This window comes from Phyllostomus discolor, chromosome 14 (genome assembly GCF_004126475.2).
Source record: "Phyllostomus discolor isolate MPI-MPIP mPhyDis1 chromosome 14, mPhyDis1.pri.v3, whole genome shotgun sequence".
NCBI classification, from domain to species: Eukaryota; Metazoa; Chordata; class Mammalia; order Chiroptera; family Phyllostomidae; genus Phyllostomus; species Phyllostomus discolor.
This window is the reverse complement of record NC_040916.2, coordinates 47,662,753-47,682,761: the sequence shown is the minus strand read 5'-3', so window position 1 is coordinate 47,682,761 and position 20,009 is coordinate 47,662,753. Positions and strand designations below refer to the sequence as shown.

The 20,009-nt window shown below is 41.5% G+C and overlaps 1 protein-coding gene across 3 annotated transcripts in view; it reads left to right on the top strand.

The window, feature by feature from the left end:
- The window catches only part of GATAD2B (GATA zinc finger domain containing 2B), a 90,563-nt gene extending 70,911 nt beyond the window's left edge, over positions 1 to 19,652 (top strand). For 2 of the 3 annotated variants that reach the window (XM_028503244.2, XM_036015337.1), the window contains 10 exons: positions 3,177 to 3,512; positions 8,441 to 8,570; positions 9,819 to 9,950; positions 10,256 to 10,387; positions 10,863 to 11,033; positions 11,547 to 11,862; positions 13,066 to 13,268; positions 14,201 to 14,311; positions 14,472 to 14,589; positions 15,280 to 19,652. In XM_028503244.2, coding sequence (XP_028359045.1) covers positions 3,178 to 3,512; positions 8,441 to 8,570; positions 9,819 to 9,950; positions 10,256 to 10,387; positions 10,863 to 11,033; positions 11,547 to 11,862; positions 13,066 to 13,268; positions 14,201 to 14,311; positions 14,472 to 14,589; positions 15,280 to 15,413 — 1,782 coding nt within the window. In that variant the 5' untranslated portion in view covers position 3,177 and the 3' untranslated portion in view covers positions 15,414 to 19,652. The remainder of the gene's footprint in view (positions 1 to 3,176; positions 3,513 to 8,440; positions 8,571 to 9,818; positions 9,951 to 10,255; positions 10,388 to 10,862; positions 11,034 to 11,546; positions 11,863 to 13,065; positions 13,269 to 14,200; positions 14,312 to 14,471; positions 14,590 to 15,279) is intronic. The other variant, XM_028503245.2, reaches the window with a different exon arrangement.
- The last annotated feature ends 357 nt before the right edge of the window (positions 19,653 to 20,009 follow it).

Below are 20,009 nucleotides of genomic sequence, written 5' to 3'. Positions count from 1 at the left end.
GATGATGATGGCATCCCAAACTCCATTCAGCTTTAGGTTACTGAGTTTCATCATATACTTTCAGTGCTTGTGAATATAATTTATCTCAAAATTTGAAACACTGTATTGTATTGAACTTATATTTGTATATCTTGCTGTGTACTTCTCTAAAGATCTTTTTGCATCTAGTTGTATAATCAGTTGAATGACACACTTTTCCCACCCTTTGCAACTCCTTGTGGTATTTGCAATTATACTCTCAACATGAGGTCTTGATCAAGTTACCTAAGACGTTGTTACTGTGGAATTAGGGCTTAATTTTTTATGTTCTATATAGCATTCAACTTTGCAGCTCCATCAGGGGCCATTTTTCAGAGGTAAACCACTTCAGAAATAACACATTGTCAAAAGGATAAATGTTTGGGGGACCTGTAGCTAAATGATGATTATACAAGGGGGGGACCCCAAAAAAAGTGGAATCATCTTCTGGAGGGCTGGCTCCTTGTAGTACAGGCTTCGGCTGCTAGGTGATTGTTCTGGGAACCCATCTGTATCAGTGTACCAGTTGGCATTGTTGTGAGAGGCTGTGTTAGGTTTCACTGAATTTTTTTTTTTTTTTTTGAAGACTCTTTCAGTGTGTTTGCCTATTTCATGATGGGTCATTTATGAGCGCACCTGCCCACACCCATGCTGAGTGTTCAGCAGTTTTTGACCAAAACAGCACCACCTTGGTGCCCCACTCTCCCTGTTCACCTGATCTTCATCCCCCGCCCCCAGCAACTTTTTTTTGTTTTCCCCATGAAAAAAGTTCTTAAAGGGAAACATGTTGCCTGTATGGAAGAGGTGAAACAAAAACCAGCAGAAGCACTAAAAGGCATCAGAATTGACAAGTTCAGAAACTGTTGTGAACAGTGGAAAAAATGTCTAGATTGGTGTATTGTATCAAATGGAAAGTACTCTGAAGGTGACTGAAGTTAAAACATGTAAGAATACCTGGCTGGTGCGGCTCAGTGGATTGAGCACTGGACTACAAGTTAAAGGGTCACCGGTTCAATTCCCAGTCAGGGGACATGCCTGGATAGTGAGCCAAATTGTGCCCCCAGTAGGGGGCGTGTGAGAGGCAACCACACATTGATGTTCTCTTCCTCTCTTTCTCCCTCCCTTCCCCCTCTCTAAAAATAAATAAAGTGTTTTTTTAAACCATGTAAGAATATACAATTTTTATAAATTTTGTATTTTGGGTTCCCCCCCTCATATATGCTATGATAGCTCATATCTGATGCTGTTAACAGAGGACTAAGAGAATATGGAGAAATTGGAACCCTCCTACACTGCTAGTTTTAATAGAAAACGGTGCAACTACTTTGGAAAGGAGTCCCTCAAAATGTTAAACAGAGAATTACATAGGACACAGTGATTCTGCTTCTAGGTATATCCCCAGGAGAATTGAAAACAAATGTTCACACAAAAATCTGTACACAAAAGTTCATAGCAGTATTATTCATAATAGCAAGAAGGGGGAAAAAATATTCATCAGTTGATAAATGAATAAACAAAATGTGATTATGTCCATACAATGGAATATCATTCAGCCTTAAAAAGATGTGAAGTCATAATATATGCTATAATATGAATAAACCTTTAAAAACATAAAGCTAAGTGGAAGAAGCCAGTCACAAAAGATCACATATGGCTTCATTTATATAAAAAGTTCTGAATAGGCAAAGAAACAGAAAGTAAATTAGTGGGGACTAGAGATGGGGGTGGGGGTGAGGAAAATGACTACTAGTGGGTATGGATTTTTTATACCCATTAAAAGCTAGAGATGATGAAATATTCTAAATTCGGTGATAGTTTTACAACTCTGTGAATATATTAAAAACCATTGAATTATACACTTTAAATCAGTGAATTATATGATATGTGAATTATATCTCAGTAAAGCTGTTCTTTAAAAAAAGAGAATTGAGAAACATTTAAATTTAGAGCTCAGGGTTCTGACTTTTCTCTGGTGTTCAAAAGATCCATTTCCTTTTATTGGACATTATTTTGTTGGTTATTTTTCTTCATTATAACCAGAAAAGAATTGAATAGCTATTATTTTACTGTACACTACAGGAAGAAAGATGCCTCAAGCACACATACATGCTTTTTTAAAAAAATTATTTTGCAAGAGCACCAATTAACATTGGTAGCCTTTGCTATCCTATTGCTTGAGTCTATGAATTATTGTGCTTAACCTCATACCTTAGGTATGAAAGTCATAGCTCAAGGGTATATAAATTAAATTTTGTTTAGCACCTAAGTGCCCACTTTTACAGATGAAATTGAGACTTGGGAGGTAAAGTAACTTACTAAATATTTTATCTTGTAAAAATAAGTTAGCAGATTGAACCTGTGTTTCTGTGACTCAAAAATTTTCTTTCTGGTGCCTCAGCTACTTCTTACCAAAACAGCCCTGGATTTAAAAGTGTTGGAGAAATTCTGCATTTAGATGTTGTTAGTGTAAAAAATCAAAGTGAAAGGGGGAAATGATAATTAGCTTGTCTTTAATAATTTTGCTGTATGAGTAAAGAAAATATTACCTGTTATCAGCTTTAGCACCTGAGTCCATTAAGCAAAGCCAGGTATCTTAAGGTACTGAATCCATTATCTGTTGAATTGAGGGCAAATTAACAATGCACCCTTCTGATCCTTGCTACATTCAGGCAACTCAGGCTTCCTGTTAGATGTTCTTTCTCTAATTCATCTTTTTCTTATTTCTTCATTTATAAGATAGGCCAGTTTAAGATAATGGCATGCATGACCGGAGGAACTTCCCATTCATAAGTCTTTTTCCAGGAGACAAATTTGGTATGAGAGTTAAAACCAAAGCATCTTACTTTGAGCATGCATGCACAAAAGCCAGTCATAAAGGAATGTTTCTTTTTTGAGAGATGTAGACTCTCAGTGGACTATCCAGGTGAGTGTAGTATTGGGTTTCCGGCATCTATACAGGAAGTACCTAATTGACTGGAGAGTACTTATAGTTTCTTTAGTCTCTAGGAAGAAAGATACAGGGTAGGCTAGCCGAGTTAACTTTGAGCCTCCATGTCCATATCTATGATTCTTCTTAATACCTTTACTACCTACCCTCTTTCCTTACGGATTATTTAAGGGACTTTATTCTGATCTCACTTGTATTATTCTTTCCATAGGATGGATAGAATGACAGAAGATGCTCTTCGCTTGAATCTGTTGAAGCGGAGCTTGGACCCAGCAGATGAGCGAGATGATGTCCTGGCCAAGCGACTCAAAATGGAGGGGCATGAGGCCATGGAACGTCTGAAAATGTTAGCACTACTCAAACGAAAGGATTTGGCAAATCTTGAAATGCCACATGAGTTACCCACCAAACAGGATGGCAGTGGTGTCAAGGGCTTTGAAGAGAAACTCAACGGGAATCTCAGGCCTCATGGAGACAACAGGACTGCTGGAAGGCCAGGCAAAGAAAACATCAATGATGAGCCTGTGGATATGAGTGCTAGACGGAGGTATGGCTTGATTCAGCTGCCTCCAGGGATAGGGTCTTCTCATAAACGAAGCCCGTGAAAATGGAATGAATTTTAATGAGAGGAGGGATTTTTCATCCTAAGTTTCTTAAAAGAAGACAGATCTGTGCCATATGGCTTGACCCTGAATTCTTCTCATTTCCAAATGAAACCAGGTGCCTCAAAAATTTGCTTAGCATACAGAGAACAATAGTTCTTACCTTAAAATAAAGTGGCCATTTCTGGATAAAGGAGGCACTGTAGTACTGACATTCCAATTAAGAGTGAGTTAATAATACACTTTTATTCTAATCTTATGGCTATTTTAGGAGGAAAAAAGTCTTTCTTCAGATCATTCCAGGAGTTTTAGGATCTGTTTATTATGGAGTCCCAGCTTTATTTTTTGTACCTACCAATTGTGCTTGCTTTTTTTTTTTCTTTAGATTTTATTTATTTGTTTTTATAGAGGGGAAGGGAGAGAGAAAGAGAGGAAGAGAAACATCAATGTGTGATTGTCTCTCAAGGCATCCCTTACTGGGGACCCAGCCCATGACCCAGGCATGCCAGATTGGGAATCAAACCCGTGACCCTTGGGTTTGCTGGGCAGCACTCAGTCCACTGAGCCACATCAGCCAGGGCCCCAGCTTTTATAACATCAAAAAAAATACGGGCCCAGCTTTTCTTGTGTCAGCAAGGAAATTATCGTCATGTGGTAATTCTCTACGTTTTTGTTTCATTTGTGCCCCTTTCCCCAACATATGTATATACATTCACTTGTACCTGCACACTCATGCTTGTGCTCTTTCACACACACAACACAACACAAGCAAACATTTTCACAGGATTTTTTTTTTCCTGGTGTCTGTCAAGTGAGTACCTTGAAACTGTGGAGCACATACTAAGAGTTGCCTAGAAGTGGCTGAGGGTAGAGCCTACCTTGACATTGAATCATAGTATAGAAAAACTCTAGTTTTAAGAACATTCAGTTTGTTATGGTTCAGAAACAGCTGATAGGCATGAGAATTACTCTTCAGTATTCAGTTGCCTTTCAGCTGACCTTCTGACTTTGTCCTAGAACTGATCCAAAGCAAGATCTTTAAACTGGACTGACGGAGAAAGAAGAAGAAAGGAGGAATGGTCATAACCTTATCTGAGTTTCTTCCTCCTCCTTTTAACATTTATTTACTAGTATTTTCCCAGGATTATCTTTTTTTTTTTTTTTTTTTTTTTGTATTTATTTTTTTATTTTTTTAGTGGGTGGGGGGGGGGAGAGAGAGAGAGAGACAGACAGACAGACATCAGTGTGCAGTTGCTGGGGGGCATGGCCTGCAACCCAGGCATGCACCCTGACTGGGAATCAAACCTGCAACACTTTGGTTCGCAGCCTATGCTCAACCCACTGAGCTATGCCAGCCAGGGCAGGATTATCTTTTTAAAATAAATGCCCAATGAGGGAACATTATTCTTAGTATAACATTAAAAACCCTTAGAAATTTCAAATAAGTTCCCTAGTGGCCCTGGAAGAGGAAAAAATTCTTGGGAGCTATAGGTAGTGTTAGCAGAATGTTTTGAAAGTAGGTTAATCCTTAGATCTTTTGGGGGGAAAAGAAAGTGGATGAATGAGATCGTGTACCTGAGTAACCCACTTGACCCATAATCACTCACTCTTTTGGAGCTAGTGACTAATTCTATTTCACTGGGGAGGAAGAAGAGGAAAAATGTTAGGTGGGTTTCTCACATCCCAAATTGGAGCTGAAAATGTATTTTTCATAGGAATATTATTACACGTTTTGGTAAGATCTCATTAATGCTGTTGGAATTATAAAATATCATAGATAAATTCTATGTTAAAAAGTCAAGCTACCCTGAAAACCCTACTATTGCTTTTAATTTTACTTTAGAGGGATGGCCTTTTGAAACAATCCTCTAGAAACTGGGATTCTTTTCTAATGGTCCCCAGAGCAAGAGGCTTGATGTAAACCATCTAGAGCCCCATTCTGATGGAAAAATAAGGCCCTATTGGACAATGGCTTTTTCCCATTCACCAGATATACTGACAGCTATTTCCACTTAGTCCCAAGATTTTATAAGAATGAATAAGATTAATAGAGTGCTCAGTAACAACATTGGTTTAGTTGATAGAGATAAAAGGAGAGAATTTAAAAGCAGAAAGAAGTGCTCTTGATATCATAGCCATATCATAATTGCCTGAGTATCTTTTTAATCATTTGGGCAAATTATATTTACTATGAAATAAGGTAAATATGAAACCAGTGCTGCTTCTGGTTTATAATTCCAGTTTATATGACAGTTTGGTTCTTTTGTTTCATTTTTATTACTGTGGCCTTAAGGATTAGACATTTTATAGCTTCTGGGAATCTGCCAGTCTGAGTCAAAGTGATGTCAGCAGCAAGTCTAGCTTTTATAATGTCTCTCTAACAGGTAGTGTTTTATACTTAAGAGCACAAAATACTGTAAATCATATATATGAATTTTTGCCTCTGGAGAATTTAATAAATGAAGCCAGAATTTCAGGTCAAAAATTCATTAAAAACTTGAGGAATGAAATCTGACTTGAGTTTTGTCTTACCTGTGCTGTCTTACTAATGTGGGTCTGATTATATCTGGGAATGAAATACCATTTAGAGCCCTGGCTCAATTGGTTGGAGCGTTGTTTCATAGCCACTGTTGCAGGTTTGATTGCTGGTCAGGGCACATGCCTGGGTCCCTGGTTCAGACATGAATGATCCCCCATCCTGGTGATCTGCAGTACAGACACCTGCCGTTATGCAGCTGATTGATGCTTCTCTCTTGCATCAATGCTTCCTCTCCCTTCCTCTCTCTCTAAAAAACAATGAAAAAATGCCCTAAAATGAGGATAGGTAAAAAAAGAAAAAAAATATATCATTTAGGGTTCTCAGATACAGCTCCCTAATAGATGCCACTCAATTGTAAAATCTCCATCCAGGAATGTCTCTGCCTGTCTTGTTGCTGGACAATCCCTAAGCAGTTGGTAGGTGGCACTCATTTGAGCAAGGAAGAATTCCGTAACTTGGAAATAATCTGTGGTATATGTATCCAGCAAGGACCAAAATGGAAAGAGCTCACTGTTGATGTAAACATTGGGGAATCAAGTAGAAGTGGGAATCAAGTAGGAGTAGAAATCTACCAGAGCTCAAAATTGTTCACCCATGTAAGTGTTAGGGATGGTGGAAAGACAAAAGAATATAGAAATGATAAATAAAGTCACCAGAAAAATGAATTCACTTTATTTAGGCCTGACCATTACTTTAGGAACTTGGGGTTAGAGAATAAAAGTTTCTTTATTTCCTTTATTGGCTTCTTTTTCTATAACCCCACATTCTCGGCTTGCTATGTCTGTGGCCAGTGGTTATAGAGTAATGCAGGAGAATTTAATAGTTCCCAAGATACTTTTCTTATTCTGTCCCCTAATTCTATTTCCTGAGCTAAATTTGGTTGATTTTGTAACTCGGTTTTACCATGTAGAGAAATTGAATGCCTATACAACCTTCCAGGGTTCCTAGTTTAAAAGGCACATGTGTGCCCTGGCCAGTGTGGCTCAGTTGGTTGGACTGTCATCCTATGACTGAAAGGTTGTAAGGTTCCCTGGTTCGATCACTGTAAGTTTGATCCCTGGTGTGCGTGCATAGGGGAGACAACCAATTGATGTTTCTCTCTCACATTGATGTTTCTCCCTCTTCCTTTTGTCTAAAAGCAGTGAAAAGGTGTCCTCCAGTGAAGAATTTTTAAAGGGGAGGGGGCACTTGTGCCAATAGCTGCTGAGTCAGAAGCCCCAAGAAATGGTACACAGGCTCTTAGGACTAAAGATCTGTGGGTGTTAAGACTTTGAGTTACATGTTTAAAAAGACCTAAGAACACATTGCTTTAGACCTGTGTACTCCGAAGTACAGTGAAGAACTCAGGGAAATAGGGTCTGGGAAGATACTTTGAGTTGAGAAAGTAGAGGAGAGGAAGAAGATCTATATTGACTTGGAAACCTGGTCAGTTAGAATTTCCAGGATTCTTGTTACCCAGGTCTTAAGTAAGCAGTGAGTGCCATTTTTCATTATCTTAGAGAAACAAGTATGATTTTTTTTAAGGCTAACCCCACGAAGACGAAAACTAGAGTTGTTTAATAAATAGACTCTAAGGAAACCAATGTGGAAGATTTAGATTTGAAAGTCATTTCTAGATGGTTTCTTTCTGAGAAAGGATGCTAAGTATAACTCTGGCAAGTAGATGCAAGTTCCATTTATATTTACATCTGAAGTTGCAGTCCTCCAGAAGGCTGTAGACATTGTACTTGGCATTGTCCATTCCCTCAAGCCAATGAGAACAGTACCTTCTTTTGCCTTAACTCCTGACAGGACAGACTATCATGGAATTGTAATATAACCTCCTTTCTTATAAATCCTCAGAGAGCCAGGACCATGTTGTTATTGGTGTAATGAGTTGCCTCCTTAACAGTGTATCAGCTGTACCTAGAGTGGGCAACTAGGCTTTACTGCCTTTGCTCTTCTTCCCGTGTCAAGCTAACCATTTTCTTCTTGCCCCTCTGTAACTAATGAGACAGCCCAAAGGAGATCGAGGAACAGGAAAACCGTTTGGGATTTTTATTTAATCAGTATGAAATGAGCACTCCTTTCCATTTCTAAACCCATTGTCTTTGTTTCTGCATCCTCTATGAAGAGTTTAGACAGAAGAAGTACCTCTGTAGAGGTTTTATCATCACTCACATTTTAGTGTCTTCTTTATTCTAAGACTTGCGTTCTCTGTCTTCCCTGGGTAAATTGGGACAGACCTAAGTTCTTTGGGTTTCTTAGTTGGGTGTAGAAAAGAAGTTTCTTAAACTTTTCTATGAACCTTCCCTGTTGGGACATACCTTAATTTTTTTCTATTGTGTTGTTTAGTGAGCCAGACCGAGGAAGGCTAACTCCCTCCCCAGACATCATTGTTTTATCTGATAATGAGGCTTCCAGTCCTCGTTCCAGCTCCCGAATGGAAGAAAGACTCAAAGCAGCCAACCTAGAGATGTTTAAGGTAAAAAAAAAAAGAGAGAGAGACAGAAAAAGAGAAAGATTTTTCTTACTACTTCTATTTAATTCTGTAAGAGTCCCAGTTCTGTTTTTTTTATGGTTTACTTTTTAGATCTAAGTACCTACCCATTGACACATTACAAATAATTATTAACCTCAGGGGGACTTTTGGAGGGCACTGTTAGAATCAAGTGGAGAAGACAGTTTGAAATAGCATATTCAATAGAGTTTATCTTTGGAAAACTAAAGCAAAACTTCATAATTTAAGTCATATAAAATAAACTCTTGTCTGAAAGGATACCTTCTGTACTCTATCATGGGTCTCAAAATATGGAGGGTTTCCTAAATTTTTATGAATGTCTAGAGGAAATATGGCTTTAAAAGATTTAGGAACATTATTTTAAAGGAAAATAGTGTCTCCCTTTGGCCATTCTTATATTTTGCCAGTAATATGGTTGATCAGCATTTTATGTGGTCTCTCCTTTGATTCTGTAAGTATTTTGGAGTACAGCAAGTCCTTGAATGACGTCATTTCATTCAATGACATTACCTTACAGTGTTGATGAGAAGGAAAAAAAAATGACTTCCCAGCCTGGGCCAATGTCTGTGTGGAATTTGCTTATCCTCCCCATGTCTGTGTAGGTTTTCTCTGGGTACTCTGGTTTCCTCCCACATCCCAAAGATGGGCACATTAGGTTAAATGGTGTGACTCATTTGTCAGTCTGAGTGGTGTGTGGGTGTGGGTTTGAGTGTGCCCTCCAATGGAAAGGTATCCTGTGTAGGGTCAGCTCCCAGGATAGGTTCTGGCCACTGCCAACCCTGAATTGAAATAAGTGAGTTGGAAAATAATTACCTTATTTGTTTTTATTACTCTTTCTTAAATATATATAGAGCTTACATTTATTTTCATGTTTAATATTAGAAGTGTTTTGGTCTTTATTTAAAACTTTGGTAATGTTTTTGTGACCAGAAATATGCTGTAAGAACTAAACTCTTGTTTATATCAGCCTATGGCAAAATTGGTTCCATTAAACATCATTTTGCTTAAAGTCATAGTTTTCGAGACCCTACTGACGATGTTACGTTAGGACTTACAGTATCTACTGAATACCAGGCACGGTGCCAGAGCCCAATGACACAAAGATAACAGTCCCATCAACACTTCTGCATCAACACATCAACCCAAGATGAGGGTTTCAGACCTAAACGAAAGTATCATCTTGCAGAGCTGACAGTCTCCATGGTTTTTTAGGGGAAAGGCATTGAGGAACGGCAGCAACTCATCAAGCAGCTGAGGGATGAGCTGCGATTGGAAGAAGCTCGACTGGTGCTGTTAAAGAAACTGAGACAGAGTCAGCTACAGAAAGAGAATGTGGTGCAGAAGGTAATGTGCCCTAGAAAAAGGGTGGGGAAAGGAAAGAAAAGCTGGTTTGAGAATGGGCTACTCCAGGTAGGTTAAGCTGTGTGGCTTGTTCTCTTTTTCCGTGGTTTTTAGTCTCTAGAAATAGTGTTTTTTATGTTAGGCCTTAATCAAGAAAATTTTTGTTTTTATTTATTTATTTATTTATTTTCATTTTTCCTCTTGGTCAGTGGAAGTTTCACATTAACAAAGAACTTTAAAAGTTTAGAAGTATACCTAATTTCTATCTCTTTAGTCTTTTCCAACTGTTTCATTTTCTGTTTTCCCAGACTCCAGTTGTACAGAATGCAGCATCTATTGTTCAGCCATCTCCTGCCCATGTAGGACAGCAGGGCCTCTCTAAGCTTCCCTCCCGGCCCGGGGCCCAAGGAGTTGAACCTCAGAATTTGAGAACATTACAGGTATGCAGTCCATAGAGGGATCTTACTGTCAGAGGGCCTTGTGTTTATCCTCTCTCTGTTTCAGGATTTCTGTGAAAATTATAAAAGAGCCCAGCCATGACAAAGGTGTTATTCCTACAGACAGTTCTCTTGGTCCTTTGTGGCCTGATTTAGCCTGCAGTAGAGGATGGATAATGTTCATTTTTCCACTGTGTTTTTCCTTTAGAGAATGTTTTCAGTTTAGTCCTTTGTCATATAGGGTTGGATAGCTTACACCACCCCCCCCCCCCCCCCCCCCCACACACACACAAAAAGGGGCAGTAAATTCCTAGCCACTATTCAGGTTTACAGTGATGGCGGACTTATCTCATAGGGTCATTAGGCACAATTACTAAGTCTGACTATGTTTCTGTATTTCTACTCAGCTGTGTGTTAAAGGCAATGTATTCTCTTTAGCATTTTACCACCTATGACTAGTTCTTGTCTTCCCTTTCAGGGTCATAGTGTCATCCGTTCAGCGACCAATACTACCCTCCCACACATGTTGATGTCTCAGCGTGTTATTGCACCAAACCCAGCCCAGCTACAGGGCCAGCGGGGCCCACCTAAGCCTGGCCTAGTACGCACCACAACACCCAATATGAATCCCACCATCAATTACCAACCGGTAAGAGAAAGTCCTAATGTGAAAACACAGAAATCTTTTGGTTGCTTTCTCAGTTGAAAGAACCATAGATTTTATGTTTTTGGACATAGAGAAACAAGGACAACAAGGATAGTTTTGGTAGAACTTGGACAACTATCCCAAAAGCAGAAGCATCGAAGAATTATACGAAAGTAGACATGGGAAAGGGAGGTTTACAGCACAGCACCAATAAGCTAAATATGCCCAGAAGAAAGATGGAGGGATCTAAGGAATGAGAAGGACAAGGATGTGTGACAGAAAGCATCTTTAATTTGTTTTCCCTTAGCAGTTTTAGCTCATAGCCACTATCATTCTCCTTTCCTCTGTGCTGCAGTTCTTTTTCAGTGAAGAAGTTGGATACCTCCTATCTTTTCCGGAGTTTTGGGGAAGCTAAGTAGTCCAGACTAAGATCAAATAGTGTTATCTGCCACAAAAGCAAGAATTGGCCCTTTTTCCCACATACCATCACTGACCCCTGTACTCGATCTGTTTCAGCAGTCAAGTTCTTCTGTTCCCTGTCAGCGCACAACATCCTCTGCCATCTATATGAACCTTGCCTCTCATATCCAGCCAGGGACCGTGAACCGAGTGTCCTCACCACTTCCTAGCCCCAGCGCCATGACTGATGCTGCCAACTCACAGGCTGCAGCCAAATTGGCTCTTCGCAAACAGCTGGAAAAGACACTCCTGGAGATTCCACCTCCTAAACCTCCTGCTCCCTTGCTTCACTTTCTGCCTAGCGCAGCCAATAGTGAGTTCATCTACATGGTAGGCTTGGAAGAAGTCGTACAGAGTGTTATCGACAGCCAAGGTAAGACTGTTTTTTATCTGGTCAATCTTTTTATTGAAGCAAGAGGTTACCAAGCCTGGTTGACATAAGCAGAGTGTCACAGGGTATTATGTAATATTAAGTAACCTCTTAGTATATATTGTGCATTTTGTCTCTTGTGTATTTTTTGCAGTGTAGTGTTTAGTTCTTTTAAATGGTGCCTAACATGATTCATGTATAATTTGATGACTGGGAAACTTACTATTTTTTTAATTTATTTATTTTTAGAGGGGGGGGAATATCGATTTATTGTTCCACTTACTTATGCATTCATTGGTTGATTCTTGTTTGTGCCCTGATTGTGAATTGAACCTGCAACCTTGGTATATCAGGATGACACTCTAACCAACTGAGCTACCCGGCCAAAATTAGAACACTTATTTTTTTATGTCAGTATTTATGGGGTATTGTGCTACATTATTATATTCAGTACCTGCCATGTGAGTGTTTATAGTTAAGAAAGTAGGCATACTGATGTAGATAACCATGACTACATAAAAGCTTGTAAACTAACATTGAACCAGATTATAAAGTATTAACACTGTGAAGTCTACACAAACAGAAGTTATTAGTAAGCCTGAATTTTTAAACATATGGACTTAGGTGAATACCTAATAGTAAAGTGCCTAAAGGGCTCAGTATTGGCTAGAAATAGATCACAAAGTGAAAATGTAAACACTGATAACTAAAACTTACAAACTATGTGACAAAGATAAATGCAGTCTGAGGTAAGGAGATGCTAAGAAGTGTCCTGACTGGTGTGGCTCAGGGGGTTAGGCACAGTCCCGCAAACCTGAGAAAGAGAGAGAGATGCTAAGAAGCAAAAGTATTGGCTGAGTTAGCCAGAGTCCTTTGAGTCTGAATTGATGGGGTTTTTTTAAATCATTGTAATATAATAGGAAATAGTGACTTAGGTTCTTGTGCCACCTTTGTCACTTAGGAGCTGTGTTTCCTGGACTCCATTTTCTCCTTTGCAAATGGGGATGGTGGTATCTGAATTCACTGAAGTAGTGTTACAATCAAAGGAAATAAAAGTATTTTATAAACTATAGAGTATTTTTTTTGGTAGAGTCTCTTTCTTAATTCAGAAGAACAAACTCCTGGAGAAAGATTCATTTGGTGAAAAGAAACAGTAGATAGGGAGGAAATGTGAAACCACTGATTATTCTTCTTGTTGGCATCTAGGCAAAAGCTGTGCCTCACTTCTGCGGGTCGAACCCTTTGTTTGTGCCCAGTGCCGCACAGATTTCACCCCTCACTGGAAGCAAGAGAAGAATGGTAAGATTCTATGTGAACAATGTATGACCTCCAACCAGAAGAAGGCTCTAAAAGCTGAACACACCAACAGGCTGAAAAATGCATTTGTTAAAGCCCTACAGCAGGAACAGGTAAGAATTCTGACTTTTCACCAGCTGCTTGCCCAGATTGAGTTTTCCCAAAAGATAGTTACGTCTAGTTTAGAGGAGCTGTCTCTGTGATCCCCACAGTCTTGGTGACTAGTTTTCTGGATCTGCATTTCTAGAACCTGGAGGCCTGGGTTCTCTTTTTTCCCACTTATCATTCTGTCTTTCCTGTTTCCATTTGATTATTTCTGACTGGGTAAGAGTTATACTAGTAAGTGTTACATAACAGCTGAGGTTAAGGGAAAAGGGGCAGAAAGCTTGAGACTCTTGGCTTTCCCTGTTTATTCTTGACTTCATTTCCTCCTCAGACAGATGGATTTTGATGGGAGGGATTTGTATTTGTATTAGATATCTCTTTGAGAGAAGTTATTATCTGCAGTTTGTATTTAATAATGAGATGACAATGAAAGGGTACATTATAAAGTGGCTTAATGAAGATTGGTGGTACTAGAGTGTGTGAACACCTCCTGTAGCATTAATACAGTGAGTCTCTCTTGAAGAGGGGAGGCTGTGTGGAGAAGCTCAGATTCTTTTCCTCTATCCTGCTTTCCACCCCACCACCCGTCAGACCCCTTTGGGTAGCATCATGGACCTTCTGGAAAATGGGGAGACAGGAGCCAAAAAGAACCCCTCAGTAACTCACCAGCCTTAATTGTATCAGTCAGCTCATTGCCACTACCCAGGTCTCTCCAGTTAACTTCTGAGAGTCAGCTTTTTTGGAGAAAGGGACCGCTTAATCAGTGAAGCATCTTGCTACTTGGACCCAGAGATGTTAATACACCTACCCCCACAAACTCTTCTGCCTTTTCCATATCCCTCTGACTAGTTAGCAACATTAAAGATAAGAAGACCTCTAGGTTTTCTGGTTAGGAAATTGGGTACTGCCCCGCCCAACTTGACCTGGTGACTCCCAACAGGAAATTGAACAGCGATTACAGCAGCAGGCAGCACTCTCCCCCACTACGGCTCCAGCTGTATCCAGTGTCAGTAAACAAGAGACCATAATGAGACATCATACACTTCGGCAGGTAAGGATTTCTCTCAAGGGTTTGTCAGCCATTTATCCCAACTTGTTTACCTTCTGTGGAAAATCATACTATAATCCTGCACTCGTATATTCCTACCTTCCTCTCCCCTAAACCTTCCATCATGGCAGAGTTGGGTTGAACTGTCTCCTCATCATTGCAGGCTCCACAGCCCCAAAGCAGCCTCCAGCGCGGCATACCCACATCTGCCCGTTCCATGCTCTCCAACTTTGCACAGGCACCTCAGCTGTCTGTGCCAGGTGGCCTCCTTGGTATGCCAGGTAAGAAGGGTTCATCTGAGAACTTTTCTCAGGGATTGACTAGTTAGTACACAATTCTTTAGCAGCTTCTTTAAATGAATTGTTCTTTCTTTTGTTTTCTGCTCTTTCTTTAGGTCCTATTTCATTCACTCTTTCATTACTCAGCAGATGTTTGCTAAATTCGTATTACATGCCAGGCACAGTGCAGGAGGGTCTTGGTGGTAAAAATGGCACAATCTCTGCCATTGGAAATTTCATGTCTCATGCACCCTTGGTGGGCATATGGTTATTGACCCCTTTGGGCTACTACAACAACAGGATCAGCTGTCCTGATCCTGGTTGAATGATCCAGGGATGCCTCTCCATAGTCAGCAGCCCCAAAACCAAGGCAGATTCAGTGATTTCATCCCTTTCTTCTTGGTTCTTTTCTTCTCACAACTGTTTTTTGTTTGTTTTTTTGACTCTTCTACATCATCAAGACACCGTGTTTGTTGTTCCTGATAGAATTGAAGTTTCAGGAAAACCTCTTTCCCTAAAGCTTGAGAGCAGAGGAGTAGTTGGTACTGAAATAAAGCTTAACTGAGTCTAGACAGAAGTAGGCAACTTCTGATACTTTCTCTCCATTTCCAACTCTGTAGCCCCAAGTGTAGCAGAAGAAGGCGTCATTTCCTTTTTTAATACCTGTTCTCCAATTTTGTCTCTTGGGTGTAGGTGTCAACATTGCATACTTGAACACTGGCATCGGAGGACACAAAGCCCCCAGTTTGGCAGACCGACAGCGGGAATACCTTTTAGATATGATCCCTCCCCGGTCTATATCGCAGTCCATCAGTGGACAGAAATAACGCCTGTTCCACTTGTACTGCCCCACCCTTGAATCCTTTACCCCTCTCCTCCCCGTTGGCCCCAACTTCCGTCGCATGCAGTGCCTGTACTGGTGCCTACCATACACGGAAAACAAAACAGAAAAACAGAAGACAAAAAATAGAAATCAACAAGAAAATGTATGCCCTGCCCCACTACCTCCCCTTTGTTTCACACTGCTGCAATCTGTTCTTCTGCCGCTCTGTCTCTTCTCTTCAGTTTTAACAGTGAGGTGGATCTTCGCCTCTGGTAGAGGTCAGAATGAGGTCCTGGGGAGAAATCTAAGCCCTCTGACAAGTGTTTCTAAAGTTTGTTTTTATGCTGTAATTATTATTATTAATGATGTTGTGTGTCCTCCCTGGTTCAGTGGACGGTTAAACCTTTTTATTTTCTCCCAATATTTTCTTATTCTTTCTTTGTTCTTTTTCTTTTATATATATATAAACACAAATGACATTCAATTAAATGATAGGAGCATTGCAGTAGGGTCCCAGCTGCCAGGTAGGACATGACTAGGAGTGTTAGAGCAGAAGTTTTATGCACTTAACCGGGGAGGGGGAAGGGGGACCGGCGGCATCAGACGAGGAGAAACAGCACACCCACTGTGGAGTCTCTGCGCTGGGCAGTCTGGGAGGCAGTGTTCGGTAGTGAAGTTGGGCTCCTGTGAATGAGGGGAAAGAGCCTAGAGGGAGAAGCTTTAAAACTTAACCACCCTGGAATGGACTCGTAGAGGAGGAGGAGGAGAAAGGGGCATGATGATGAGCATAATGTTGAGCCAAAGGGGACTGAGGCCAGTTCCTGGCCGTCTGGATGCGGGGGGAATAAGATTGGTCTCCTGACCCCAGTGGAAACATGAAAGTGTATTCCAGGCCAACTAGCCCAAAATAATTATTTCATCTTACTTTCTTCATAAAACATTTTCCCCACCCCTACTTTTTTTTAAAAAATCCTGATCTGCCCCTGGTAACCACAGCCTCATTTGTACTATAGAGGGATGGCAGTTCCCTGCCTGAGTTGGCTGGGAACCCTAGAGCTGGAATGGGCATGAATGAGTAAAATGACAAAGGGAGGAAATAGACTTAGAGGAAGGAAGAAGGGCTTTCCCTCCTGAAAACGGAGGCTCACGTTCGGCTCTCTTTCCACCCTGAGTGCCAGGAGGCAAGGGCAAGGGCGCCTGCTCAGATCGGAGCCCTGCTGCGACCCTGCTGCACTAACTGCAGAGCCAGCTGCTCAGAACCAGACCCCTGGTGTCCAGACCAGTTTCGCGCCTCTACTAGAAAAGTATTTGTTGCCACCCCTCCTCCCCCATTCCCAAGTTTGATTAATTTTGCTTTTTTTCCCCTTTTCTCTCTTAAGCGCTACTAATGTAGAGAATGAATTGAATCGTGCAATGTTGCTGTTCTGGGAATTGGGGAGATTAGCATCCCATTTGCCTGTACCATGGGGGAGGGGGAGGGGACCAGGCTGTTTTTGAGGTAAGGGAAGTCCTGTAAAGGTGGGGTTTCTGCTCTCATGGTATACACCCATCTGCCTCTCCAGCTCTGGATGCTACCACAGTGCGAGGAAGGGATATACTCAGCACCGAGATGTGAAGAGGACTTTAACATTTTGCCCTTGAAAGCCACCTGGGGAAGTTCCCCCACTTTTATTTCTTAAAATTTATTTTTTAAGAGTAAGAAGGCACTTTTAAAATTAACACACACACAAACCGCACATCTTCCCCGAAGTTTGGGGACGGGATGGGAGAAGGAGCTAGAATCAGGCTCAGTTCTCCCCACTCTGGCCTCTATTCTCCATACCCCAGAGCCACTGTGGGTGATTATACTGGCCCTATAGGCCTTCCTGGCTTTTGTCTTTCCTCCCTTCCCACAATTCATTGAGCACTTAATAAAGGAGCAGAGATACAGCCTGTGTCTGGGCTCCCCCAATGGTGAAATGATCTGGAAGCTAGACACTAGTAACAGGTAGTGATGGGGTCATTTCGAGTATTTTTCTGGGGAATGTGGTACCCCTGACTGTAAGTGGTGGTGGGGGGGAGTAATGGAACTGGGTGTGGGATTATTTTAAAATTATATATATATATATATAAAAAGATATATTCTTACATCTTTTCTTTGCCCTCTGTGCTTTGAAAGCACTGGATAAATCGTTTGGTTTTGCTTTTCTCTCTTCCATGAAATTGGAAGCTTTTTTTAAAAATATATTTCCCTACAAGTCATCTTGCCTTGTGGCATGTCTGTTTAGCCTCTTCCTCTCCCCCCACCCATGATGAAGTGCCATGTCTGTTGTCTCCCCTCCCCCAGCTCAGAGGCACTCAAGAGGTATGATGTGCCCAAGTTTGTCAGTTGAGATTAAAAGTAAGGAACAGAGAATGTGCAATATCGTTTGGCTGGGGGCTGTCCCTGCCCTGAGCTGAGCCCCTTCCCTGGGAGCCAGACCACCTTTGAATGGGGTTTGGGAGTAAGATGTGTAGAGAAGGGGGAATGATGGGGAAGAAAAGCCTGTAGTTGGGTGCCTGCCAAGGTGCTGAGGCAGTGGGGGGCGGGGGGGAGGGTGGAGTCTTCCCTGTTTTTATCCCCTCAGGGTCAATTACATAGAGGCTGCTTATTAACTAGTATAGCTCCGTGACCCTTGGCTCAATCACTGAGGTTTAATTTCTTACTCTCCCCATTTTCATACCCTTCCCAGGGATTAGTGATGGGGGTGAGGTTTCCCTAATCATGGTAAAGTATTAGCCTTCCACCTCCTTCCCTCCCTCCCTTTTCCCTGTCCTCCTGTCTTCCTCATTTCTTTACTTTTTCATCACTGATTGCTTTGTATCCCTCCAAGCCTGTTGTTGCTGTCCATCCCCAGGCCTTGGGCCCCATAGACACTAAACCTCATGCTTTAAAGATAGGACAGATTCTCTGTTCAGAGTTATCCTTTACCCTCTAGAGCTCTGAAGCTCAGGGTCATATAGTGAGGATCCCACTAGTTCTGCCTGGCTTTCTCCATCTCCAGAGACTCTCAAAGTAGTTTATGGACAGTGGCTTATTCCCTAGAAGCTTGAAACGGGTGGATGAGTGATGAGGCTTGGGTAAAGCTGAGGGACAGAGGTCCTTATTTGTCTCTCTTTTTTTTATTTTTATTTTTTATTTTTATTACTTGACCACAGCATCTGAACTTCCTTTCCTCCATCCTTGGAATAAGTATTTTTTTTCCACATTTTTGGATGTGTGGATGGTAGACATTTTTTTTTAAGACAGAGATAAATGTGTTCCTGCTTTGGTTACCTTTCCTTTCCCCTTTAAAAAGAATTAGCTATAGAACTGCTTTGTAAAGATGCTTCTTGATATTTTACGTTTGTTCCTTTCCCCCAACCATCCCCTTTTCTCTCCACTCCTCCAGAAGGCATAACCCTTCTCAATACCCACCCCATCCCCAGTCCTAGGTCCGTTCCCCTCCAACAAGACCTTCATTAGCTTATGATATTTGCTGCGGAGATGTTATAACAAGGACTCATTCGTGTATATAAGCTATTTCTTGATCCATTTAAAAGGAATTGTACATTGTGTAGAAAAAAAAACTGAAAAAGAGAAAAAAAAAAGCCCTAGCCATGGATATTGTGAAACCGTGTTATGTCATTTTGTAATGTGCCCGTTTGTGTATGATCCGTGCAAAAGGGTTTCTGGGGAAGGGGTGGGGGTTGGGAGGCAGGGCTGTGGAGGGTGGGTAGGGGAGTGGGCCGGGCCCAGCACACTGAGACTGGCAGCTGCTCCAACCCTATCCCTCCTTAGAGATGCCACCTCCCCCACCACCCACCCCTCATTTGTGCCTTGCCTCCCCACCCTGGAGTATCCCCTCTGGGTCACCAGCACTGCCTTGGCAGAGCCCACTCCCTGTTCTAACCTGCCCACCCTCCCTAGCCCCCAGCGTTAGGTTGATACTGTGGGGAAGTGCTGGGGGTTGGGAGGTAGCCGAGGAATGGGGCCGTTCCCCGGGGGCATTGAAACCAAGTATTATTATGAATTGTAATTGTATTTGCACTGTTTTTTTTCCTCTTATTGCATCAACATATATACAATATACCTATATAACAAAATTTAGTGTCAAGCTTTCTTATGCAAGGGATTTCCCCTACCTCACCTTCCCCCCCCCCAAAAAAAAAAAGAACCTAGTTTCATGGGCCTTTGAGGGGGGATTGTCAGGGGATGATAGAAAGGATTTTAACAAGTCATTCTGAGAAAGTCTCACCTAGGGAGAGCCACACCCATCAGGATTTTAGGCTTCGTAAGTTGGGGTGAAGCTGGGCCCGTATGGAAGCTGAGGCTCCTCATCCAGACTGGAGAGTAGAAAGAACCCCACAACACAGGTGGGTGGGGTGGCGGTGCAGTCTGGAGGCCTGGGGTCTCATCCCAAACTTTCCTACTTGGTGTGGTAGAGTTCACTTTCTGGATCTCAGTTTTCTTATTTGTGAAGTGACAATGGAAATCATCTCGCCACCAAGTTAATTCCATGCTTCTTCCCCAACCTGCAAAACAGCTTGAGGTGAGGAAAATATCGGGCTGAATAACCAGAGAGGAAACCAGAGTTGACTA